This window comes from Dunckerocampus dactyliophorus, chromosome 8 (assembly GCF_027744805.1).
Source record: "Dunckerocampus dactyliophorus isolate RoL2022-P2 chromosome 8, RoL_Ddac_1.1, whole genome shotgun sequence".
Classification (NCBI taxonomy): Eukaryota; Metazoa; Chordata; class Actinopteri; order Syngnathiformes; family Syngnathidae; genus Dunckerocampus; species Dunckerocampus dactyliophorus.
In genome coordinates, this window is record NC_072826.1 from 4,867,324 (window position 1) to 4,894,495 (window position 27,172).

The window sequence follows — 27,172 nt, forward strand, 5'->3', positions numbered from 1 at the left end:
ATATGAGGTGAAAGAAAAATGGTAAAAATACAGTAGTAGTCTATCTGTGCAGCATGAGATAAAGTTAGCACACGCACAATGGACATGCGTCAAGTGAGACGGATGTAACAGTAACCACTTTTCAAAATAAAACATTGTAAAAAATGAAATAATGGAAATTATTTTTTCTTTACCAAATGACCCACAGCCCGGTACCGGGCGAAAGGCATGCCGGGAGGCCAGAAACATGGCCAACAACATAAATGATGCCTGCTCTCAGCATGCTTTGCGGCACCTTTTTGTGACTTGTAAATATATTACTGTATATAACCTGTATATAACCTTTTATTTCATTAATTACGTTAAAAATGGTACCGTCATTAACACATGTGCGGCGTGTGAAGCCACGCCTTTCTATTGTGACAGAAGCGAAGTGTGGAGTCTCACCAGAATCCACCACTCTTTAATAACTTTATTCTGACCTGAACACATCAACAGCAGTGCCATTCCAACACCATACAGTATACCGCACGTATCCCCAACTCACAAACACCTCTTTAGCCCTCCTCAGAACCACACTTGCTCACTCCTTCCTCCTTCCTCGCTTCAAATTTCCTGTAGTTTGCAAAAACGGTGGTACTCGCAAAGCAAAACTATTTTGGAGGTCTTACTTTGTGTGAAATGTTTGAGAATCGTTGCCTTTGGCGCTTCTAAATTTGTGTAGTTTTCTACTTTGCGAAGGTTAAGTATGCCTCATAATGAGTGGGCTCCGTTTTGAAGTAGATGTCATCTTCACATTCTGCTGCTAATGGAAGGTCACAGAGACTGCCCCAGATACATCAACCCCCCTCCCATATAAAAAAACTGGTCAAATGAGAAGAAAGGAAGTTGAAAGGATGGAAACGATGGAGTAGCGCACAGCGATGTTGCTATCAGTTGATGTGAGCCATCAGTCTTTGATGGAAGACACATAAAAGAGTTCATCCAAATGATATGGAAAATGGCCACTTTTGGAGAGCTTTTCTTACACCAGCGCTTGTCTGGAGAGGCCTCCTCACTTGACCTGCATGTCCTTGCATTAATGACATGCTGCCACAACCACCAGCGCTCATTTGTTTCCTGAAAGACATGATGGAAGCCCCCACGCCTCCACGATTTAACCCAAGATTTCCATCAGCTGTGACTCATCCAATAGTGATGGGAAGTGTGGCATTAATTATATACATGGAAGTTAGGATTAGTCATCCCTATTTTGTACACACACACGCACACACACACACACACAGACAGTTTCCATAAGGTTAAAGCAATTTAAATAATATACCCTGCAATGCCTCAGCTTTAAAGCTGATTGCCATCATCATGTTGATATCCTTTTTATTCATTTTGGCAAATGCTTAAAATTGTCATCAAAGTTCATCACAGTTTTCTACTGCATTAATCAGGATTAATCGCCTCCTTGTCATGCCAGTAACGTCGGAAGCCATCAGGACCATCAAGGGAGAATAAAGCTTTCTTCCACCTTTCAATGTCCCGTGTTTGGTGCTCTCCTGCAAATTCCCAATGATGTTTTTTTTTCTTAAAATCCTTTTCTGGCAGATGGCGCCTGATGGTTATTGGACTGCACTCGGCACCGGTAGCAACCTTCATTTGGGTCGAGGATGGTCCCGTGTCTTGACAGACAGCCAATGGGATCCTCGGGCTCATTTTTTTGGGTCTACCGCTTGACTTTTTTGTTCCATGAGCCTCAGGATGTTTGAAGAAGTGTGAAATGACTGTCTTACTGCGTCCAACCTCAGCAGCAATGGTGCGCTGCGAGAGGCCTTGCTTATGCAGCTCAACAATCCCAAAGAGAGAAAGCTTTTTTGCCTTTAACATCGAGAGATCATGACAGTGTGAATACCTGACACTAAATCACATTCAATCCACATTTTTGCCAACATTTTGCCTTTTAAAGGCTGTGCTCTTAAACTTTTGAACAGCCTATTTCACTTTAATGCTCCTTTGCAATAAATTGCGTTTTTGTCTCACTCACATTTCTTCTTTTTGCATTTTGAAGCTCTACTTAGAACCTCCTTAAGATCCAACAGTGCAAAATGAACATTCTTCACATTTTCCAACTACTCTTAACACTTTAATCAGGAGTGTATTCATCTTATATGTATAATTTTGAGCCATTGTAGTTGACAGAAAATTCCAAATGAACTCAGTATTGTGCACTGTACACTCTACATTTTACACAATTAAAAAAACTTTGGAACGCGCTGACTGAAACTGGACGAAGGGTTGAAATAAATCACTGTTCCTCCATGCATTCACCCTCTTCTTCTATTGTTATGACTTACTGAATGTCCTTAGACTCATATATTTCTGGCGCTGTGGAAATCATTCATACCAACTGACCGGAGGGCCACTTGGATGAGTTTGAGTATCGAGTCAGACCACCAGAGGGGAGCAGAGAGCACACGTGCTCACAATCCAGACTGTGGAACCCAAAGGAGTGACCACAGACTGATTATTCTAGTGGCTTTCTCAGCCCGACTCATTGATTTAATACACAACATTTGAATTATCAGTGACAGACACTTTTAAAGAGTGTCCTCACAGCACAACCTGATGTCATTTCATAGCTCACACACGTTAGTAAAGTAGGCCGACAATCTGTATGACCTGTGACGCCCTGCTGGGAGCGCTGATGACACGAGGGTGCTGCCACTTACGTTCTGCATAAACCCAACCAAGTGTAACGCGAGCGTGCATGAGAGATCGTGTGTGCGTGTGTGTGTGTGTGTGTGTGTGTGTGTGTGTGTGCGTGCGGCTGACGACTCAGAATTGCTGATGCTTCTCCTTTGGGCCCTGTCAAGCGCACTTAGCGTCAGCGTTTAGGAGGAGACATGGGAGAAAGTCTCCGTAATTTGGGAGGAGAGCAGCAGGGAGCCAGGGGGACCTTTTTGTTGCAACACTTGTGAAGGACACACGAGTTCCTCAGTTGGAAGCGATCCCCCCCTCCGGCAGATGGCATTTACAATGTTGTGTCCTATTTCAATAAATAAATGCCTCACCTCAAATAATCCCCTTTTTCCCCTTAGTGGGTAGTAAATAAATGTTACTATGACATCTGATGCTGGCGAGATGTTTAGTCTCGATCAGCTTCCTCACTTCCGATACGCCACAGGTGTCAAACTCAGCTTCGACCCACCATATCATTTCATGTGGCCCGCAATAGCCTGGAAATAATGCACATCAAAAAGGCACTTCTTTCTTTTGTTATTTTAATATTATATTTTAAAAATTGTATATATATTTGAATTGTATTATTTTTAATTGGATCTTTTAATTTTGTTATATTATGTTTTTTTTATTATTTTATTTATTATTTTCAATATAATTGTAAAAAGTACTTATTTTTTACTTATTTAAATATATTCATATGATATTTAGAAGAAAATGTAAAAATGAAAAATATACTTGACACAAAAAATGCATTTGTTGTCAATTTTGACAAAAAGCTATTATTTTCTGTTGTAAAATCCAATTTTAAATTATTCTAAATTATTTATTAATTAATAATTAATATAAAAGTAATGATGTGTTATTAATTAAATTATTATTAGACTTATACAATGGTTGTATACAGTGTTCCCTCAAAAAGTGAAAGTGCAGTCCTCCTCCTTTGAACCAAGACTCATTTACAAGCTCGCACGCAAGCCAGCGATGACACAGGAGACACGGCAGTGCAGGACAAAGGAGGTTGATTGACAATGGTCTACAGCCAATCAGGACACAGAAAATAATGGGCTGTGCAGAGCAGAGGGAAGACAGAGAGAGACACTCAACTTCCTACAATGCAATTCTTCTTAAAGGGCCAGCTCGGCCTGTAACAGCGTTCATACGCTGGAATAAAAAAAAAGAAGCACTAAAAAAAAATCTGCGAAACAGCAAACCAGCGAAAGGTGAATGCCAAAAGAGCGAGGGGCCACTGTACTTAAATTTGCGCTGGCCACCATTACTGTTTTCAATGTAAGCTGTTTGGTAAAACAGTAAAAATGACAATAATCAAATGTGTCATAATATCATGATTATACATGACCATGGTTCCACAATTGAGGGAACCCTTGCCTGCTATGCGGCCCATGGTGAAAATGAGTTTGACGCCCCCGCAACACGCCATGTGGCACCTCTGATACTTGTTCCACTCCAATCCGCTGGGTGGCGGTACTGCACATAGCGACAACTGCCCAACAACTACAGGACCATAAATTAATAAACAATGGCCGCCATTTTCCACCATAGATTGTTTTAAACCCAAAATGAAACTTTCAGCAATTGGGATAGACACCAAAAAACCCCAAACGGATTCTTCCTCGACAAAGTTTTGTGGAAAATAGGTAGTTTTTATGAAATCTTGTGCTTTGAAAGCCTGCGCTTAAACAACCAAGACTTACACAGGAACAAACTTATCACTTCTACCTTTGTGGAGGTAAAATTTCGGATTTTTCCTGCAAGCAATGATGGAAATAATGTTTTTTTTTTTATCAATCAAGCTTTCCTTTGAGGAATAATGTGGACTAGCTCGAGCGAGAAAGAAACGAGAACATTCTAATGTATACCCCGGAGTTTAGACTGACAGGCGGCTTGTAACTCCCTCCTCCTTCACCAGGATTAGCTGCTTCTATGCTTTAATAATGTGTGGAGAGATTGCCACGAGCCATCTTTAAACGGCATGTTGGGGGTGGTGCATGTATACCGCACAGCATGCGAGGAAGTGGTCCCTAGGAGACAAGGTTTAGGGAAAACACTTGACGGAAATCAATGCAATCTGAAAACATTTGCGAGTTTAAAGTTATCTTCGCGTATTTCAATCAAGGTTATGTGGAAGTGAACCCCTTTACACACACCTCCCAACCCCCCCCCCATGCATGCAGCTGCCACTTGCAGTAGTGGTGATGATGATGATGCTGCTGCTGGCGTGCAGGAGAGAACCAATGACAGCGCAGGATGCTGAGGGAGGCTGCTCGGCTGAATGGAGGCGACGGGATGCCGTCTGTGTAGCAGCACAGGAGAGGAATTAACATCGATGGAGGTGAGTGTGATTTTTTTCAAATCTACCTGATTGTGTTGAATGACACTTGGACGGTCCTTTTTTTGGTGGTGGTGGGGTGGGGGCGTCATATTTGCGTGGTCGGTTGTCGCTCGGAAGAGCCGGTGAGATCTCACTTGATAGCGGGTGACTGACGTCCTATACGCTGTGTCTAAACGGTACAGCAGTGTTTCAAAAGAAGGGTTGTATTTAGCGTCCCTACGCTTGACATGCATGTCGGTGTTGCGTTCAGGGGCTCGACGGACGCGCACCACGCCGGGGCCATCAAACATGGAGGCCGGATGAGCTGTCAGTGCAGGGTCCTTATGCTGCATCACATGTAATTCAGTGTGTTGCAACATGACCGTGTTGAAATAGGAAAAGGATGTCAGACATGAAGACACGTCCCATTCTCTGTTGTCCCTCATCACCTTTCCCCCCTTGACTGGGAAGCATTCGGGGCGTTGAGGCTCCAGTAGTAGAATACATGATGAGGAGGCTGCATGTTGCACCATGCACACGCAAAGACACTGGTGCTCCTTTTCATGTGAAATCACTCCATTATCAGCCCATATTGGGGGCTATTTTTAGCAAAATGTCCTTCCTTCTTTGTCTGCCTGAGACTCTGACCTCAAAAGAAGAGCGCTGCCGTCTCATTTCGACCGGTTGTCCCCCCAACCCTCCATTCCCTTTCCTCTCCTCTCCGTCACTGCTGGGTTTTTTTGGACACGGTGGACGTGGCAAAATGTCAGGATGGACCCGCCTTTATCAAAAAGTCCCAGACACTCAGCGGTGTGTTGAAATCTTTGTAGCGTATCATCTGTGTCCTCCTGGCGCCAGTGGTCACGACTTGTTCCTTCATGTGCTCCTAACTTGGCTCACTGAGAGCTGCTCTGTTATATCAATGATTTTGATATACATTATATTGATATACATTATCATTGATACTGTATATCATCAATAGCTGGGAGTAGTAGCTAGACAACTTATAGAACACATAAGTTAAAAAATAGTTCCAGATTTAGCTTCTGTTTGAACCAAGACTGTCATATTATGATTATATTGTTTAATCAGCTACTTAAGAGACTCCAGATTAATAAGAAATAGGGCTGCACAACAAAAATTGATACAAAAATTGCGATATCTGTACACACCAGCCTGCAAACAATTTTTAGTTGCTATACTCAAGCGCCCTTAAAGGAAAAGTGCACATTTTTGGAATGTTGCCCATCATCCACAATCCTTATGTGAGACATGAACACAAGTCTTTCTCTTTTCTGTGCGTTTAAAGATATAAAAACAGATAAAAAAGAGGCAGGTTATTAATGCACGTAATGGGAGACGCCTATTCCGCCTAGAAAGGCCGCTATAAAAACATCTCCAAAAAGCTCCAACAAGGTTTTATGGTTTGATATCCATGCTGTGAGCATGTAGTAACAGCTACATTCATGATAACATGGAATACTTACAGTATTTGGCTCATTTGAAGCATTAGCGGAACTTCCTTCCTGGGTGCATTGATTTCACATAGCAAGATAGAAAGGAACACTACACCTAGTGTTAACTTTTCCAAACTCAAAAACACAACAGCAGTGGCGTACCTTTTGCCAGTTGCCTTTTGCTAGTGGCCTGAGGCATTGTGAGCGAGTGTGTGGTGAAGCTAGTCACTAGCCGGCTAGTAGCTAGCTGGTGTGGTGTGGCGAGGTTTCAGTACCCCTGTAACGTAGTTCTTGGGCAGAACAATGTTAATAAAAATAATAATAACAGTGTCGCTGTAGTTTGGTTAATATGCAGGTCTCATTATGTAAATGGGGACATTTATTTTTTCCTTTGTAATATTATGAGAAACAAAAAAAAAACAATGAATAAAGTTGCAATTTTTGGAAAATTTGATTGGGGAAAAGGTTAGATTACAAGAATAAAGTGAAAATATTGTGGCAATTAAGTCACAATTAGAAGCAGCGTTTGAAAAGTGCAAAAAGTGTGCCAGCCGGCTGCTCGGAGTATGTGCCCGAATACAGTGCACCTTGCTGGGCCACACCAGGTGGCTCTCTCCGCTCTATACTCTTGTTCTCCTGATAGTAGTGATGTGGTAGTACTGATGTCATGATATTTGATGTGGACAAATCAACAGGTACAGTTGGTCAAATCCTAATTTGATTGACTCCTTCTTATCTCCAGGTGTGCACAAATGACACTTAAATCTAAATTTAAAAATTAGATACATAAAAGTTATTGGTATCAGTCTGGAGAAGCAGAAAGTTATCGGTATCAGCTTGAAAAAAAGATATTGTGCATCTTTAGTCTTATATTTTTTTCCTAGCATGAACCATACTTGGAAGCATGCTACATCTGCATTAAACTGCTCGATGTGATACTGGCAAGTAAATAGGAGTTCAGAACATTCTGCTGTTAATGGCGTTTATGCAAACGTGAATTAGCCATAAGCAGTTAATTTCACGACACTCCAAGAAAACGCACACCGTGAGCCTCATTTAATGGCATTTGTACTTCACTCAAAGTGTTTTTTCTTTCTCTTTTGCTAATTTGTCTTTGCGGACCTGCTGTGGAAAGCTGACCATTGAAGATAAGAGCTGGCTCAAGTGTGGTAAATTAGAATTTCATTTAGCGCTGCGTCTCAAAGGGACTGCAGTAAAATGGATAGAAGAAATACGAGCGTTTTTCAACAGATTCATTTTTAGCGTCCTTTCTGATCTCCTGTTCCAGCCCACACTGATTGCACTTCGTCCAAGATGTGATCTCATCAGTCTTTAAAAAAAAAAAAAAAGCCCAAAACACAAGGATGCATGAATCTGCACCAACACATCATCTGCCCCCTCACCTTTGGGAAAGGTTCTGTTACATGCAACGACCAAGGTGCTTCGTCTCTGTTAGCCCTGATGTGGTCGCCATGGCAACTGAGCCGCAAGTGTCACCGCCACAGATGTTGGATGGTCAAGTCCATTTTTTTGTTTCTCGCAGACGGTCGCGTATCGATCGCCACCAGGCCAACATGCTCTCCCGAATCCAAAAATCTGACAGGTAAATGAGCTGCTAGCCTAAATCTATGATAGAGTGCATACAGTATATACCGTATATATGAAACATACATCAAGGTGGCATAAAGAGTCATTATGAAAGCATGAAATATTAATTTCCTTTCTTGTTAGCCAGCATGATTGATTACATCTTGAATACAGCATCTCACAAAAGTGGGCCTGGCTACTTTAGAGTAGTCAGTGTACAGCTTGCACAGCAGTATAGAATTAGTATCAACTGAAAATGGTCCGCTGTGGAAGTACTTCCCCACACGAGAAGTTCCTTCTTCTCACGATGACATCATTTCATCCACACGGGGTCACTTTCCGCGAGAATCCGCGCTGAACAGCAGATTCCGTTTTTATTGGCCAATTCTGCGATTTCACCCGCGATTCTGAAATGGTAGGGCCCTATAAAAGGGGAATGCATCTTACCACTCAGTTGTTTATCCACAATTCATATCGTAAAAGTGGTACATGTGGTTCTTGTGTGCCCTTTGGAGTCGTCGTCAGCCGTCAGCCACAGCATTGCTTGCACCTGCTGGGATTTCATCATTGCCCAATCAGGAGGGGACCACACGTCAGCTGACTGAAGTCATGTGACAGGTCCTGGTTGACGTTCGACGTGACATGGGTTACACGAGTATCACCGGATTTGGTCCTGGGCGCGTAAACAGGGTTTAAACAACGCCAGGTAAATAGGGTTGCGTAAACAAACCAAGCGGCACAAATACAACCGTTTGGTACACACGTCATATTGCACGCCAACCAGGCAGGCAAACATTTTGGCAGCATATGTGGATGTTAACCGAAAAACGCGTTAAGTAGGGCAGACGTTAACTGAAGTACCACTGCATCTGCTCACTTGTGTTGCCAGCTGCAGTGTTTAGACAATAAAGACTGTGTGTTCGCTCATTTTCAGTGGGTAGTGTACCAGTATTGCTATGCAAGCTGTACACTGACTACTCTAACGTGTATCCAAGTTTCATTTCTACAGTATTGTCCCTATAATTCTATAGTACCGTATGTCCTGTGGTGGAGCAGGTGTGCCTGTTGAAGTGTCCTGTGAGTGTATTTCCAGCTACTTATGGAGCCCTGAATAAGTGATGAGTGTTACTTTGGGCCACATACCACTAGTCTGATTGTGTTAGCAGGCTTTCATTATTGGATTTTATTGCACCGGCTTGTAGATATTGTATTACTCCTATAGCCTGCTGTGTGTGTGTGTGTGTGTGTGTGTGTGTGTGTGTGTGTGTGTGTGTGAGTGTGTGATATCTTGGTAGGCTTTCTCCTTGATTAGGTGCTTTTTAATTTATTTATTTTTTTAGTAAAGACAGGATTTAAACATCAGTGTGGGCCAAGAGTGGACGATTAACATCAGAGTCACATCCGTGGGCTGATCAATAAGGTTTGATTCGCCAGTAAACACGTGTGCTCTCTCGACAAGCAGCCAAATGATTGAACTACAGCACACTTTGCAGATGGATGATTGATTGGCAAGGTAAAACAAAGACGGAGCAAACATCTCATGCATTTATTAATTGCTGCGTGTGGGTTTATGATCACAGCAGACTGATGTGTGATAAAAGATATTACGGCATCCACTGCGTTAGTTTGTTAATTATCTCGGGTACTGAAGGCTTGTAAAGCTCTTCTGTCCGTTTCCGCAGCTTTAAGTGGGGTTTGATGAATGTCAGGGAGAGCGTGATGCTGAGAAGTCCTGTCAGCCACTTGAACATACAGCACACACACCGGCCACTTCATTAGGTACCCCTGATTATTGGGCCTATTTTTTTTCCCTATTACTGTAAATGGCGTTTGCGGCGCCCCCTATGGGTTGTGTTTAAAATGCTTTGGAAGACAGGCTCGGATACATGTAATCCACATATCAACTTTTATAATCTTATGACTAGGGGTGTCCAAAGTAACGCTGTTTTTTTTTTTTATTGGCCCACAGCACATTCTAAAAATATAATTTAACAAGAAAACTAAAAAAAAAACACAAATGTAAACTCAGCAGTAATTTTACAAGAATAAAGTAAAAATTAAGAAAAAAAAAGTTGTAATCTAATGAGAAAAAGTTGTAATTTTATAATAATCAATATAATATAGCTAGTCAAATATATATAAAATAATAACATCATTTCAGTAGCATACAGTTGACATATTCAAGAAAAAAGATGTGATTTTTCTTATAAGTGGTAATATTCAGAGAAACAAACAAAAAAAAAGAATAAAGTTGTAATTTTTGGAGATCAAAAGGTTGCGGAAAAAGTTCTAATGCTATGAGAATAAAGTCAAAATATTATGGGAGTAAAGTCCCAATCACGGGAAGACAAGTTACAAGAAGAAATTTGAAATAGTTGGAAAAGTCCAAAAAAAGGAAAGTAACAGCTGTAATTTTACAGGAATAAAGCCAAAATATGAAGAGAAAAAAGTTGTATTCTAACGAGAAAAAAGTAGCAATTTTATGAGAAAAAAACATAATATTATGAGGAAACATATTTTAGTAGCACAGAGTTGAAATAATAAAGAAAAAAGACATTATTTTTTTTAAGTCATAATCTTATGGGAAACAAACCAAACCAGAAATTGTAATTTTTATAAAATTAGGTTGGGGAAAAAGTTCTAATATTATGGGGATAGAGTTAAAATATTACAAAATAGCATTTACGAAAATTATATAAGAAGCAATTGTAAATACTTTGAAAATGTAAAAAAAAACAAAACAGCAAAGATGGGAAAAAAGAGAAAAGAGTGAAGTTGATATTAATAATAAGCTTTTTCACCTATATGACGAAGCTGAGATGAAATATATACAGGCATGGAAACAATGATTACACCACCCTTGTTTCTTTAGTTTATTGATGCATTTTAATGCCCGGTACAACTACTGTAAAGGTACATTTGTTTGGACAAATATAATGATGATAAGAAATATAGTTCATAAGAGTTTATTTTAAGAGCTGATATCTAGCAACTTCCATGGTTTTCTTCATAATAGCCAAAATCACACCAGCGGCATGAACGGAGTGAGCCCTCTTGTCAGTCGTACAGTCTCTTTGTCTCGGTGGGTGGAGATGGGGCCGCTAGAATACACACAGAGTGCACAAGAGTGTAACAAAGCAGAAATTACATTAGTATATTGCAATATATTGTCATATATTTTTTCTTTGTACTTTTCTTCAAAGTAATGTTAAAATCTTGTCTCATCTCGTTCCCGTAGACCCAATCTCATCTCGTCTTGTAAACTGAGTGTTTCATGACACCCCTAAGATCCACTGGAGCAAAATATTAAATAGCAAAATATTTAAAGCCGGCCTCAGACAGCAAACTAGAGTGCATTATTACATATATAAAGGCAAAATATCATCGTACCTAATTATGTTTCTGTGTCTTTCTACAGCAAACAGAACTTGAGCAAATGTGTTTTAGGCTGCCACACCATCAAAAGAACTTCCTCTGTTTCAGGTTTTTCTTTCTGTGCCTTTCATCTGACAAATCCAAAATGTTGTGCTTCCTCTCTCAGGTCTCTCCCAGTCATTCCCTGCGGGTTTGAAGCGCTCCAGCTCCAGCGGCAGCAAATAAAAGTCACCCATGTGCAGTTCAGCGAGCCTGTGCAGTATCGTTGCAGCGTGCCCCCGTTAAGGACCCCTCTGGTGGCCACGCGGCCGACTCACGGGACATGTACGGCAGTGCCAGAGCTGTTGGTCACTTAGAGAGCAGCCCCGCACGCTCCCCGCGCCTGCCTCGGTCTCCCAGACTGGGCCATCGGAGGGCCAACAGCGGGGGCGGGGGCAGCGCGGGGGGCAAGACGCTCTCCATGGAGAACATCCAGTCTCTCAACGCTGCCTACGCCACTTCGGGGCCCATGTACCTGAGCGACCACGAGGGAGTGGGCTCCACGGCTACCTACCCCAAAGGCACCACCACTCTGGGTCGGGCCACCAGCCGGGCCATGTACGGGGGCCGCGTCACAGCCATGGGTAGCAGTCCCAACATCGCTTCGGTGGGGCTGCACCATGCTGACCTTCTGTCGTACAGTGACCTGGGCTCCATCTCCATGCTGCACTCCCACCACCACCAGGGGGTGCCCTCCGCCCTGCTGAGGCAGGCGGTGAGGAGCAGTGGTGGGGAACTGCTGGAGATGCAGGCCCAGCTCAGGGAGATGCAGAGGGAGAATGAGATGCTGCGCAGGGAGCTGGACCTGAAGGACAGTAAGCTGGGCTCCTCCACCAACAGCATCAAGAGCTTCTGGAGCCCCGAGCTGAAGAAGGAGCGCATCATGAGGAAGGAGGAGGCGGCACGCACATCTATCCTTAAAGAGCAGATGAGGGTCACCCATGAGGAGAACCAGGTGAGACTGGTCCTCTCACCTATCACCATTTACGCCACGAATGTCTTTTTTAATCATCGTCTGTTTCTGTGCCATGTTTCTAAGACCTTTCTGGAAGGAGTTACGTCTTATTTCTTTTTCAATAAGCCTGCACAGACAACATGCTTTAATCATTTGCATGTCCCTCGCAATCAACGCAAACCACAAGCACATTCAAAAAACATCACATTCTTACAGTATATTAACATGTTTTTATCTTCAGTGTGGGGGTGTCAACATGGCCTAGTTAAATCATCTTCTGACAGGAGTGGGCACCAAATTCTCTCTTCTTTCTGTCTTTAACTTCATCTAATCGTCTGTCCGCCTCCATTAAGTGGCCTTTCAAAAAAACAATCTCTTGAAAGAAGTGCATAAAATGCCCAAAAATGTCTTTTCATGAGGTGACTCCCTCATAAGCTGCAAAGTCACTAATGGAGGTTCCAAGCCTCCAGTCATGCTAATATTGGAGGTTGTCAGCTTCATCTCATTATGCAAATTGGTAATAAAAATGTAGCCAGAAGAAGCAACAGACGACCTCAGGGCTTTTCTGATAAATTGTTCTGGGCGCCACATTTTCAGAAAGCTAAGGACGCCAACTTCTACCTTCACTTTGATTCTTATTTTCTATGTAATGTCAATACAAGGCTCACATTTTCTCCCCAAAAACAGTTTCATTAATAAAGTCATTAATTACAACAGAAGCAATGCAATTATGTCAATTATGTCAAAGATCCTCTATATGACACTAATGCTTTGCTATTTCTAAGAATTGGCTGCAAAAACAATAATCAGAGATCCTCGGTGTGACAGGAGTGCTCTGATATTTTTAAGGACCCAGTGCAAAAATGCTTGTCGAAGATTCTCTATGCAGTAAGACAGGAGCGCTGTGATGTGTATAAAAAAACATCTTCTATATAACAAGAGTGTGCTGCTGTTTTTAAGGACCTACTGCAAAAACACTCATCAAAATACCTCCATACAACATGACAGTCGTGATCTGATCTTATTAAGGATCTACTGCAAACAAGCTAGTCAAAGATTCTCTGTGTGACAGACCGCTTTGCTGTTTTTAAGGACCTCCTGCAAACAAGCTAGTCAAAGATCCTCTGTGTGACAGACCACTTTGCTGTTTTCAAGGTCCTCCTGCAAAAAAGCTAGTCAAAATGACAGACTGCTGTGCTGTTTTTAAGAACCTACTACAAAAAAGCTAGCCAAAGATCCTGTTTGTGAACATCCACTCTGCTGTTTTTAAGGACCTCCAGCAAAAAAGCTAGTCAAAGATCTTCAGTGTGACAGGAGATCTCGGCTGTTTTCAAGGACCTCCTGCAAAAAAGCTAGTCAAAGTGACAGACCATTTTGTTGTTTTTAAGAACCTACTGCAGAACAGCTAGCCAAAGATCCTGTTTGTGAACATCCACACTGCTGTTTTTAAGGACCTCTTGCAAAAAAGCTAGTCAAAGATCGTCCACGCGACAGGAGAGTTTGGCTGTTGTTAATGACCTACTGAAAACAAAACGCAAGTCAAAGATTCTTTGTGTGACAGACTGCTCTGCTGTTACTGAAAAAAGAGCAGTCAAAGATCCTCAATATGACAAAGTATTTTAGTGTGATTTGAAGTGACCTCTTGAACCAGTCTGGGTATTATATATATATACTTGTATATATGGTATTCACAAGCTGGAGTAGGCCCCGCGGGCCCCCAGTCGAGTATCCATGTCCAGAATAGATCCTACAGTGTCCTTCTGGTGCCAGGGTGCAGCACGATACAGCCTGTTGAATTTTGCATGGACTCATTGTTATTTTAAATCCACTCTGTCTATTTTTATGATAGCTGCCACTGTGGCTTCCCTTGAGCTGAAAGAGGATGTACATTGGCATCTTAAACGTGGAGCTTTCACTTCTTCTCACATGTGCATGCTTCCACCTGCTGGCAATCCCTGGACGGACACCAAAGGCGGGGACTGATTCTTCTAATATATGCACATCTACCTTTTGTTCAGCACTATTAACCAGTGTGTGCATCCTTGTTCATATTCATAGCTTGGGTGCATACTGCACATTTTGGCTTTCCTGATGGATTCTTGTCCTCTGCTTTGTCCGTCAGTGTTATGTCCAACGCTGCACTCAATTATGCTTGATAGACTTCATTAAAGAGGGATGGAGGAGGCGGCGGATAGGCCTTGTTGCCATAATTGCTCTTTTCTCTTTTGATTTTCTGGGCTCATGAGGTGCACACGCGTGTTCAAGGCTTGTCTAGGGGCCGAATGGCTCATTAAAGCTGACGGTTGTTCCATGCGGTCTAGATTGATAGTTTCAGCAATGCTATAATACGTCAAGATAACTGTTGTGAAAACAGAAGCGAGAGGTGTCCCAAGACTTTTGCACCGTTGCGTGCCCACAGCTTGTGTTAGCTTGCGAAAATATCGTCCGTCATTCATCTGCTTAATAAGACAAGGGACTAAGGGGCTTGTGTTTGCCACATCCAAACACAACTGTTGTGTGAGATGCCGCTGCCACGCCGTTCTGTTTGGCTTCAGTACAATTCACTTCCCGTCCTGCTGAAGCTGGACAAAATCTGCTGGCGGCAAATCTGTGAGCTGGAGCGAGCCACATCTGACTGAGTCATGACCAGCACTGACGCGCACACACCCAGTCAGCCCTTTTCAACACAAGCCCCAAAATGGAGGCCGAGCTACACACGTTATACTAATGTGTATGATATGTGTCACATGCTGAGAAATTCATGTGACTACGTTTCATATTTTGGTTGTACAGCTGCACAACAGTGCGTGTATTTGTCATTTGACTTTTCGCTATGGTATAGAGCAGGGGTGCTGACGCTTTTTCAGCCTGCGAGCTACTTTTGAAAGGACCACGTCCCAAATATCTACCGCCTACTATTAACGTAGAAAATATATATCTTTACTATATTTAAAAATTATAGTATTTACTGTATGTGCATTGTACATGTATACCAGGGGTGTACACACTTTTTTGCATGCAAATTTCAAGTCGATATGATCTACTGTATCTCCTACTATAAAACATATAACATATATATAAAATATGAGGTATGAGATATGAGGGAATTATGACGTCATCCAGATAAATCCGCTAACTTTAAAAATAGCTCCTATAACCTATAACTCTCCATTGTGGTGAGATTACTTGTACTGTTCCTTTTTTCTCCTGCCTATCTTCCCCTTCCCCTGAGCTCACTTTCAAGAGGAAGACATTTTGTGTGCTAGTTGTACCAATTGCTCCGTGATGAGGGAAAAAAAACCCATCAAGCGCACTAAAAACCGTATCAGCCACCTGAAACGCCAGCACCGCGGTGTTTGAAAAGTGCAAAAGGTTTGCCAGAGATCTCCACGGCGTCACACGGACAGCTCGCAGCGTGTGCCCGAATACAGTGCACCTTGCTGGGCCACAGCAGGTGGCTCCTCACGCTCTATACTCCGATTCTCCTGACCGCCGTAGTATCACAGCGGCTGCTCCGGTAATACTGTATGTCAGTCAAAATAGCTACATAGCATTCATGAGACATACACTTCATGTATTACATCCAGTTAGCATTTGCTATCAAACATTACAGATATACAAGAAATGAAAATGATTCTGCAAAAGAAGTCAAGGGAACATATTAAAAAGCTTTCAGCAATTGGCACATTTTGCAGTTCAATGTGAAATAATAGTTTAACAGACGGACGTGTAGAAAACACACATTTCTATAGTGGATTTCAGGACGTGAAGCAAACAAAGTCAAACTATTTCCTTTTTTTTCTACATAACTAGCTGCTACAAGTGAACAGGTGACCTTTGTTATAGAAATAGACATCTTACCACTCACTCAGTTTATCCGTAATCAGAATGATAAAGATGAAAGTTGCATGTCCGTGTGTAGTTTGAGGCGTGTCCGCCACTTAATCTTTACCGCGGGGGAGCAACAGCAAATCAGGAGGGGAGCTTAATGTCAGCTGACTGATGCCATATGACAACTATAAAGTGATGTTTATGCGATCCACCCAAACTACCTTGGCAATCTACCGGTAGCTCGCAATGGACATAATAGGCACCCCTGGTATAGAGACATACTGAGTTCCCACAGTACACAATATAGTCACGTGTCTACTTGGTAGACATAAGAGTGCAGCCCAGCATTTGAGACGTTAGCCACAGCTTTAATGCCAGAGTTTTTTGATCCGGCACGTATTAGAGATCCCAACAGTTATTTGCTTTTGTAGACAATGCACCCGGCAACCACAGTAGTTGCAAGTCCAAGGGATGTATGGGGTCCCCTGAGACCGGCTGCCGAGGATGAGAAGGTAGCTGACTGGCGGGTGCATTTTCTACACAAGCAAATACCTGCCAGGGTCTCTAATTAGCACCGGATTAAAACAACATTGGCATTAACTGCTGTGGCAACGCAACAAAATGGCAGTACCTGTATTTGAAGTAGTAGTATTTGGAGTGGTCAGCCTCAAGCTGCTTTATCTTCTGTACCTCTGCATGCACTTTAAAATGTTGGTTGGTGTGAAACTCATGTTGTTGCTGTTTTGTGCAATAAAACGGAATTTCCCATTTCACTTTCTCCAACTCCAAATCATTATTAATTAAGTTGTTCACAATTAACGGCCCATTGTTTGCGGTTTAGGTAAATCAATGCCCCCGGCTATAATTAGAGTGTTTACTGTATTTAATAATTCCATAATGCCTGCATGCGTAGCCTCTTGATGCATCTATGAAAACATAAATGTAGTCAAAATAAATATACTGTACATGTAATGAACATGTTCAGTGAGCTGTCATCGCTTGAGGAGACTTGAAACATTTGGGACAAGACAGTGACTCCAGTTTAAGCTGGGGGAGCAGCTTGCTTTCCGGGATGCAGTATACCACTCATGGTGACCACGACATCAGATGAGTCATGTGTGACTCACAGGAAGTGGTATACTGTACTCCTGCTATTGATGGGCGGGGCGCTGTCTTCTTGAACCATAGTGCAATTATGCAAATGGCGTCATTGACTGCTACAGTGTGCACTTTAGCTCCAAGACGGGAGGTTTTCGATCAGGGCAGCAATGATCTAACGTGGGCAGGGAAGATGAGATGGAGAGGATGCTGAGATATGAGACAGGCGGTGGTGGAAATAGGATGCTCAGTGTTCAGTTAAAAAATCCTAACTCATAGGGTTATATTTGAGATTGCTGCTCATTGTTGTGTTGTTGCGAGGTGTTATTCTAACTTGTGCCTACACAACATTCTGTGTGTGAAAAGGGAGAAGATGAGAGGTGGATGCCTTCTGTTACTGACTCACACCATTGAGCGTGACCACCATTGAGGTAGAAGGCAGCAGCTTGTCATGAGTGAAGAAACAGTGCCCTCTTGTGGTCGTAATCAGAACCGGCTTTATTCACCATATACACTTAAGATCAAAATGTTAAGAGCAGTTGAAAAATGTCAAGAATGTACATTTTGCATTGTCGGAAGTAGGTTGTAAGCAGAGCTTCAAAATGCACAAAGAAGAAATTAGAGTAAGACAAATGTTTTTTTTGAGTAAGCAATTTATTGCAAACAAGCATTAAAGTGAAATTGGGTTGTTTAAGACTTGCTTCAAAAACTCCCAAAACGCCCCTAAAATAAATAATAATAATAATAATAATGGATTAGATTTTTATAGTGCTTTTGAAGGCACCCAAAGTGCTTCACAATGAAGTGAAGCCATTATTCATTCACTCCTCAGTGACACACTGGTGGTGGTCATCTACATCTGTATCCACAGCTGCCCTGGGGTAGTCTGGTGGAAACGTGGCTGCCAATTCACGCCTACGACGTCCCCGACCACCACCAAACATTCATTCACATTCATACACCACTGTGGGCAGCACTGGAGGCAAGGTGGGTGAAGTGTCCTGTGTCTTGTGTCAGGGACACAACGGCAGTGACTGGGTGGAGGGAGCGAGGATCGAACCACCAACCTTCCAGTTTCTGGACGACCTGCTCTACCTCCATATCAGCCCGCTAATTATTGTGAAAATACTAAAAATGTTGGTATTGACAGTAAAAAGGATTAAAAATGAGATAAAACATGACTTAAATGAATTACGTATTACCATGTAGGACAGCCATTTTCTCTTCATCTCTTTCCAGAAAGGTCAATAAGTGCTATTTTGTCTGAATGAATCACGTGAAGAATAATGTGGATGAATCAAGCGGTTTCTTTCCGAAAAGAATATGCTGGCTTTATGTTGCTCATCCGTCTCTGTTGCGTCATGCTCTGACACTGACACTGTTTTACCATACATTTGTTTTTTGTTTTTTCTGTTCATTCTGCCCATGCTCTGCAGCTGCTGGATGCCAGGAGAACAAAGGTTTGTCGCTATGTTTGCACCAAGTGTGGCGTGCACAACATAGAGTCACCTTCAGTGTGATGTGTACTTGCAGAAACCTGGCCATCCCTTTGCACTTCTTCTCCTTTCATTGCTGAAACCCTGAGAAGACATTTCAATGGTTCATTTGATGGCCACCAGTACTATTTCAGCCATGCTGCCCCCAAAATGTTCCTATAGAGCAGGGCTATTCAACTAAATTGTTCTAACCTAGTGTAGTCATAAATAAAGTCATAAAGTCATCAGTTAAAACAGAATCAATATGTTTACACTAGTCAAGTATCCTCTACACAACTATGGTGCATTCAAGGACCGTCAAACAAAGTGGAATGGGTCGCCGCTCTCGAAACACAATAACAACATAAATATGCAAACACTGTGTGATTTCAAACTGTATATTATTTTTTCAAATAAAATAACGGCCCATATTTCCAAAATTGAAAATGCACATTTACATAAAATTTGATGTAGTTATTTAGAAATAATTTTTAAGTATCCTTTTTGTAAGCATTGCGCCTGAAAGTTTGCGGGTTTTTGGGAACCCCTGCTCTATATGATAAGAGTGTGTATTAACAAGTTCAACGTACAGGCAAACACTTTCTAAGGCTCAACAAGATACAGGACTGACACATTCAACATCTTAATGGCAGTCGACAACTAACAAACGTTGTTGGTCTTCTTCTGTAATGGCAGGTTTCAAATACCACAATGCTACAGATTAATGCACTACATTAATAGATGACACCCCGCTGCCTTAAAAATACTCTTCAGAATAAAAGCACAGCATTATTTTCAGGGTTTTTTCTTCCGAGCAAAGACCCGTGACCCATTCAAAACGGGTCCAGTCGCGACCCACCAGTTGAGAATCACTGCGTGAAGCATTTTTTAAGGCTCTACTGATACTAATTGATCTTATTTATTATGTATTGTGAAAAACTAAAACAGGAACAGCATCAAATTCCAGTAGGAACGTGGACAATATATATATATAGATTATATATAGATTATATATATATATATATACTGTATATATATACGATAACAGGCAGTGTGCTAGCTTGAATTAACTTGATGTGTTATATGCACATTAGTGCTCAATAAGGTCATCAAATCTTACCTTTATGCATTCCCACATAGTAGCAGCATTTGGGAGCAAATATGAGGTAAAAGAAAAAGGGTAAAAATACAGTATAGTAGTATTATAGTATCTGTGCAGCGTGGGACAAAGTTACATGGTGCATTCAAGGACCACCCAACAAAGTGGAACGGGTCGCCGCTCTCTGAAACACAGTGAAACCAAACTACATAAACTTGCAAAAATTGTGGGATTTCTAACTGTATATTATTTTTTGATTAAAATAATGGCCCATATTTACAAAAAATTTAATGCATTTATATAAAATTTGATGTAGTTATTTACAAATGTACTTTTTTAAGTGCATTTTTTTTATCATTGCGCCTGAACGTTTCCTCTGCTCTATATGATAAGAGCGTGTATTAATAAATTTCACGTATAGGCAAACACTTTCTAAGGCTCAGCAAGAGACAGGATGACACATTCAACATCTTAATGACTACTAACAAACGTTGTTGGTCTTCTTCTGTAACAGCGGGTTTCCAATAACAGAGCATGACAGATTAATATGCTGAATTAATAGATGACACAATAGATGAGATTAGATGAGATAAAGAAATACTCTTCAAAATAAAAGCGTAAGATTATTTGGGGGGGAGAGTTTGTCCAGCGAAGAGCCATAACCAATTAAAAACAGGTACAGTCGCAACCCACCTGTTAAGCATCACGGGTCTGTATGATAAGAGTGTGCTGCATGTTTTAAGAATCTACTGCAAAAACACTAATCAAAGATCCTCTATATGACAGGTCCGTACTGCTGTTTTTGTTGACCTACTACAAAAATACTTGTCAAAGATTCTCTACATTACATTTTTAGGGACAGACTTTAATAAAAACAGTCAAAGATTCTCTATACGGCAGGAGAACTGTTTTAATGACTACAAATCTGCTAGTCAAAGATCTTCTATAAGAGAGGAGTACTGCAAAAACATCAAAGATCCTCTATGTCAGTGGTTCTAAAAACTTTTTACAGTGGCGTACCCCTTCTGACATTTGACCTGAAGCCATGTACCCCCTACTGCTGTACACACTTTAAAAAAACGTTTTATCTTCATTAACTTGAAATATTGAACATAATTAATTGGTTAATAATTTTTTTTAGTAATTCTGGGTAAAAATTTGTTTTTTTTATGGTGACATTTTGATGAAGTTTGACATGAGCACTGCTACATGGATAAGTAATCATCCTACATATCTTTTATTCCAGTCTGATGTTGGCATACACACATACATACAACAAACCATAAAGTCTAATTTTCACGAGAATCCCCACTCACAGTGACAGGTTTACACGGCTGAGTCGTGCAGGGATTGGAACACCAACATAAATGAAATCTTCAAGATGAAACACTCTTAATGCACAAAATAATCGCCGTGAGGCATTCAGGCGCACTCGTAATTGTGAGTGTTAGGCACTCATTAATTTTCATTCTCGTACCCCCTATTACAATTGGAGTATCCACTTTGGGAACCTAGGCTCTATGTCAAAGGAGCGCTCTGCTGTGTTTAAGGACCCATGGCAAAAAAACAAAACCACTAGTCAAAGAACTTTGTATGACAAAAGTGCTGTGGTATTTTTAGGAAGCTGGACAATGTTAGATGTGACCAAAACTGGAGAGGCATTCTGACCAGTTGAATAGCCCTGCTATGAAAGCTGTTAGTGTAAAAAATCAATCACTCCGAATGTGTCCTCCCTTTGTGGCACCACTACCCTGAAAGACACGACAAAGCAAAAATCCATACTTAAATGACATACTAGGCATATACTGTACTTCTATCTAACAGCTGCTGGTGTTGACTTAAAGCTGATTATTCAACTCACATATTCTCCCCTTGCTTTGGTAGCATTTTTCATGACGTTATAATATCTTGTAAGGAAGGTAAGACTTTTCATCTTACGTTCTCCACCGTGTGCAACATTTCCAAAGTGTGCCTCACCTTTTGTTGTGCTACCCTCAAACAAACACGTTGTACTCTTTGTGTACTTATTCCCAACACATGAGCCTGTGTGTGTCTGAACCTCATCAGCATCTCCAGATGACCATCCAGGCTCTGCAAGACGAGCTGCGCACGCAACGAGACCTCAACCACCTTCTGCAGCAGGAGAGCGGCAACCGCTCCGGCGCGGAGCACTTCACCACCATCGAGCTCACCGAGGAGAACTTCCGTCGTCTGCAGGCCGAGCACGACAGGCAGGCCAAGGAGCTCTTCCTGTTGAGGAAAACCCTGGAGGAGATGGAGCTGAGGATCGAGACCCAGAAGCAGACGCTGGGAGCCAGAGACGAGTCCATTAAGAAGCTGCTGGAGATGCTGCAGAGCAAAGGGCTGCCGTCGGGACCCGGCAGGGTGTCTGAAGAGGAAGAGCAGGAGAGGAACAGGCGCATTGCTGAAGCGGAGGCCCAGCTCGGACACTTAGAGGTCATTCTAGACCAGAAGGAGAAGGAAAACATTCATCTACGAGAGGTATGTTATTGCTGTAGTTAATATTATGTCACACTAGAATACACTGGATCTCAAGGGTGTAAAAGACAGCTGGAACACTACACCTAGCGTTAACTTTTCCAAACTCAATAACAAAAACACAGCAGCAGTGGCGGCAGCTCCTTACGTTACTTTCCGCTAGTGGCCTGAGGCATTCTGAGCAAGTGTGTGATGAAGCTAGTCGCTAGCTAGTAGCTAGTCGGTGTAGCGAGGTGTCACTACACAAGAAATGTAGTCCTTGGGCGTAACAATGTTAATAACAATAATAATAACAATGTCACTGTAGCTTGGCTAACATGCAGGTCACATTATCGAAATGGAGCGTTGTTTTTGGAGTTTTTTTCAGAAGGCTTTATAGGCGGAGTAGGTGCGTCCCATTACATGCATTCTTAACTGCCTCTTTTTATCTGTTTTTATATCGCACAGAAAAGACAAAGACATGTGTTCATGTCTCACATAAGGATTGTGGATGATGGGCAACATTTTCCTTTAAAAGGGAACAAGGAAGCTTGCAATACATTCCAGCTGCTGTGTACACTAACCCAACAGTGTTTAACTCATAAGTCGTATTGTTCAACGGTTTGAGAGCACTAATAAAAGAACCACAAGCCTGCTTGCTAAGGGAGTGTGGCAAGTTTTTACACTTCTCACCCATGGAGGGAGCCACACACATACACACACACTCTCTCTCTCACACACACACACACAAGGGAATCATTTCCAAAAAAAAGTGCACTTATCCTTTAACCCTAACCCTAATTGCTTATCTGTTAACCCCCACCCCTTATCCTGATGCTGTGTGAAATAGAAGTGTCTAGTCTATGTCATCTATGGACCTTGACAGCACATTTTTGCATGTTTGTTTGTTTAATTAGGAGCTGCACCGAAGAAATCAGCTGCATCAGGATCCAAGCAAAACCAAGGCCCTGCAAACCATTATAGAGATGAAAGTAAGACAATTTTATGATTATATTATGATAGAATGTTCCTGTTGCTGGTGATCATTCAATAATGAGCAAGAAATGTGTGCATCTTCTCACTGTAGATGAAGGGTCGGGAACCTTTTTGGCTAAGAGAGCCATGAAAGCCACTTATTTTAAAATGTATTTTTGTGAGAGCCACATCATATTTTGCAACACTGAATACAACTAGATGTGTGCATTTTTAAGCAAGACCAACAATTTTAGAATACAATCAGTCGTTGATTTGATTATTTTTGATAGCACAATGCAACTTCTGGTGCCGCATGGTTTTACATCGTACTCCGTATCGGTCTTTCTTTTTGCCATCTTCTTCATCAAAAGGGTTTGCTGTGCAGAATTAGCTAGTTGACTGTTTAAAGGAGGGAAGTTTACTTCTTGACCTCTGAATGACCCGAGTAGGCTACCACATTATCCAATAATAATCAAGTTTTGGTGTTTGACCTGGAAAATATGGGATGGACAGCTGGCATTGGCTCTGGCCGCCTGCATGGCGCTAGAACATGGATGGATGGATTAAAATGCAAGTTTTATATTTTGAGCGTTATTTTTAATACTGTGATTTCTATAATGTTTTACTTTAAAATGTCAGGGAAAAAAAAAAAGGAAAGAAATTTGATGGTGTTAAGAAATGTCTGAGAGCCAGATGCAGTCACATCTGACTCCCGAGCCATAGGTTCCCTACCCCTGCTATAGAGTGTGCTGACAGGAGAATTTAGTAGGAAATTGTGCAACTCACTTAGAGATGTGCTGGCACCTCCTAGTGGAGGCCTGCCTTAGACTTGCACCACACACATTACCTAATTGTTTGATGTTTTTATTTTCTTCTTCTTATTGTATAATTATTGTGCAGTGCATTATTTTTTGCACACAATCCTGCTCAATTTTATGTGAATTATTTTATTGTATTATTTTTTGGTACATCTGTAAGGATACACCCATGAGGAGTAGGTTGATGCAGTTACATAACAGTTTTAACAGTCAATTAGACACCACCCACTGTAAACTTTATGTCACTGCTGCTCCAAATTAACATCAAATTTGCTATTTTTAGAGCTGAAATATATTATTAAATCAATGAAAAATGTACTGTACTAAAATAATAATAACAAAAAATAGTACATTATTATTTCTTGATCAAGCTGTCAAATTGCAGTTGCTCTTACTTACTATATTTGACTTACATTCATGAACAGACTATGTTTTGTAAGCAGGCTATTAGATCCCATACAAATCATTATTTTTTTACTATTTTGCTGTTTCAGTTTGTTACGGTATTTGCAAAATAAATGACATTTTTAGTTTTACAGCAGGTATATTATAAATAATAGGGGTGTAACGATTCGATTGGTCTCACGATTCATGGTTGCCGATACGATTCAAGGACGATGTTGGTTCATTTAGAACGGCACGATCTGAAACGATTCAGTAACTGTAAATACATTCAGTAACTTTTTAGCCAAAAATTCAATCCGGTGTGACTGTGAAATAAATATCTGGATACTGGACAGTGCAGGTGAAGTTTCCTAGATTCCCGTTGTTTTTTGTAAGGGAATCGGGTCTAAAATATGAATAATGTTGACATACCTAAGAATAAATTATCAGTAAATAAAAAATTATTAAAAATGCAGTACAAAATCAGGATGAATAGAGGGTGGTATAGCTTGCCATGATTAATTATTTACTTTAAATAGTGCAATCTACACCTGCACTTTGCACCCAAAGGTGAGGGACATTATGCAAATTCCTGAATGTGGTATGGTATCTTCAATTAGGTGTTGAAACTTTCTCACTTGAGCAGAGCAGCCACTTGTAAGAACGGTGCAGAAACTAGCAAGTAATGCTGTCTTCTTGTACCTTTTGAGTGCTAAGTGGGTCGGGTTGGGTCCTCCACCTTGATGACGCGCTTAACAGAGACACTGAACAGGATACCGTGGTGTGGTGGGTTTATTATAATAAGCTTGGATAATGATGAGACCAGACCAGGAGAGCAAACAGATACTTTGCATGTGAAGTGATGGCAGATGGCGTGCAGCAGTGTAAGAAAACGTGTTAATGCAAAAGAAATGCAAGTGCAAATGTGTGACACAACAAATAAACGGTCAACAAAAATTACGGCTTCCCAGCCTTTCCTCTCTCCTCCTTCCTCCCCGGCACAAGCAAGTGCGCGCCTTTTATTGCTTCCGCGTACGTAGGCGTACACACCCACCTGTGCCCACGTGACCAAGCCCCTCTACACCTGTGAAGACTAAATACAGTGCTCTCCACCAAACGTACAACCCGTCTGCTTCAAGCAAGAATACACAAATGACAGAAGTTTCGCAGCGCACATACAGTATGTGTTTTGACCTGGATACACCGCGCTGGATGATGACGTCCTAAGCGTCACTGCTGCTCGGCCATGAACTACCGTCTAGAGGCGTACAAAACATCCTTACTTTGCATATTGTTCCCATAAAAGTCACCTAAAAGGAGTTTCAAAAAAGTACAGATGAGGTAAATATGAATACTGAATGAAGTGAATCAACTGACCAAAAGAAAAAGAAGCCAATCAACTGTGCAGTATTTCACAGGTCAACTACAACTCCCATGATCCCAAACACCTGGAAGACGATGATGTCACAGACAGGCAGACTTTCAAGTAACGATTAATGTCTTTATCATTGTAAGTGGTAAAAATAACACACATCCATATAAACTTAAATCCAATGCTTTTTTTCCTAGTATTGATTCAATCGATTGATTACCTTTTAACAGATGTTAGATATGTATATGTCGTCAGGAATGGAAACTTGCTGAACACAGATCGATGTAGTTGAATCACAGAAGTATAAATCAATGCATCGATGTAGTAAATGAATTGTTACACCCCTAATAAATAATATAATATATGTTTCATCATATTATAAAATATGTTTTTTAGTCATTATGACAGGTGGCCTAGTAAATTTGTAAAGCAGTGTTGAGTATAAATGTCAATGAAATTGGTATCGTGTTCATGTGTCAACACAGACTGACGCCCATGTGTGTTTTCATGGAAGTCTTTTGTTGTTATTGTCATCCTCTGCTGAGTCAACACACTATCAGACAGATTTCACTATCACTGTGTGACACTGTGTGTGTGTGTGTGTGCATGTGTGTGTGTGTGTGTGTGTGTGTGCGTGTGTGCCAGCTCCCCCCCAAGCAGCTGTGTCAACATGGAGATTCAATAACACCTTTTCACATTTCAGCTCATTGCAGTGTGCAATCATAACACGCAATCATCATTTGTGCACACGAGCAAGCTGTAATATGGATAATTGTTGCTTTTGGTGATGAAAATCACAGCTGAATAAGACTGAAATGTGCAAATATTGAGAATGATTCCTAGAAATTAGCGATGCCCATTACGTCGATTGCGAGCTATCTGTTGGTCACCAAGTTAGATTGGGTGGATCGCATAAATGTTACTTTGTAGATGTCATATGACGTCAGTCAGCTGAGACTGAGCTCCCCTCCTGATTCGCTGGTGCTCCCCCGTGGCAAAGATAAAGTGGTGAAGAGATGTCTCAAACTACACACGGAGATGCAACTTTCATCTTAATTATTGTGAATAATGAAGTGAGAGGTAAGATGCCTATATCTATAACAAAAGTTATGTGTTCACTTGTAGCAGCTTGTTATGGAGAAAAATAGTTTGAAGGCTGTGCTTCGCATCCTGGACTTCACTATAGAA

At 41.3% G+C, this 27,172-nt stretch overlaps 1 protein-coding gene across 5 annotated transcripts in view; it reads left to right on the forward strand.

The window, feature by feature from the left end:
• The first annotated feature begins 4,250 nt into the window (after positions 1–4,250).
• Positions 4,251–27,172, forward strand: part of erc2 (ELKS/RAB6-interacting/CAST family member 2) — a 52,327-nt gene continuing 29,405 nt past the window's right edge. For 4 of the 5 annotated variants that reach the window (XM_054784359.1, XM_054784362.1, XM_054784361.1 and 1 more), the window contains exons 1-5: positions 4,251–5,062; positions 11,627–12,454; positions 18,820–18,843; positions 22,025–22,459; positions 23,353–23,427. In XM_054784359.1, coding sequence (XP_054640334.1) covers positions 11,783–12,454; positions 18,820–18,843; positions 22,025–22,459; positions 23,353–23,427 — 1,206 coding nt within the window. In that variant the 5' untranslated portion in view covers positions 4,251–5,062; positions 11,627–11,782. The remainder of the gene's footprint in view (positions 5,063–11,626; positions 12,455–18,819; positions 18,844–22,024; positions 22,460–23,352; positions 23,428–27,172) is intronic. The other variant, XM_054784360.1, reaches the window with a different exon arrangement.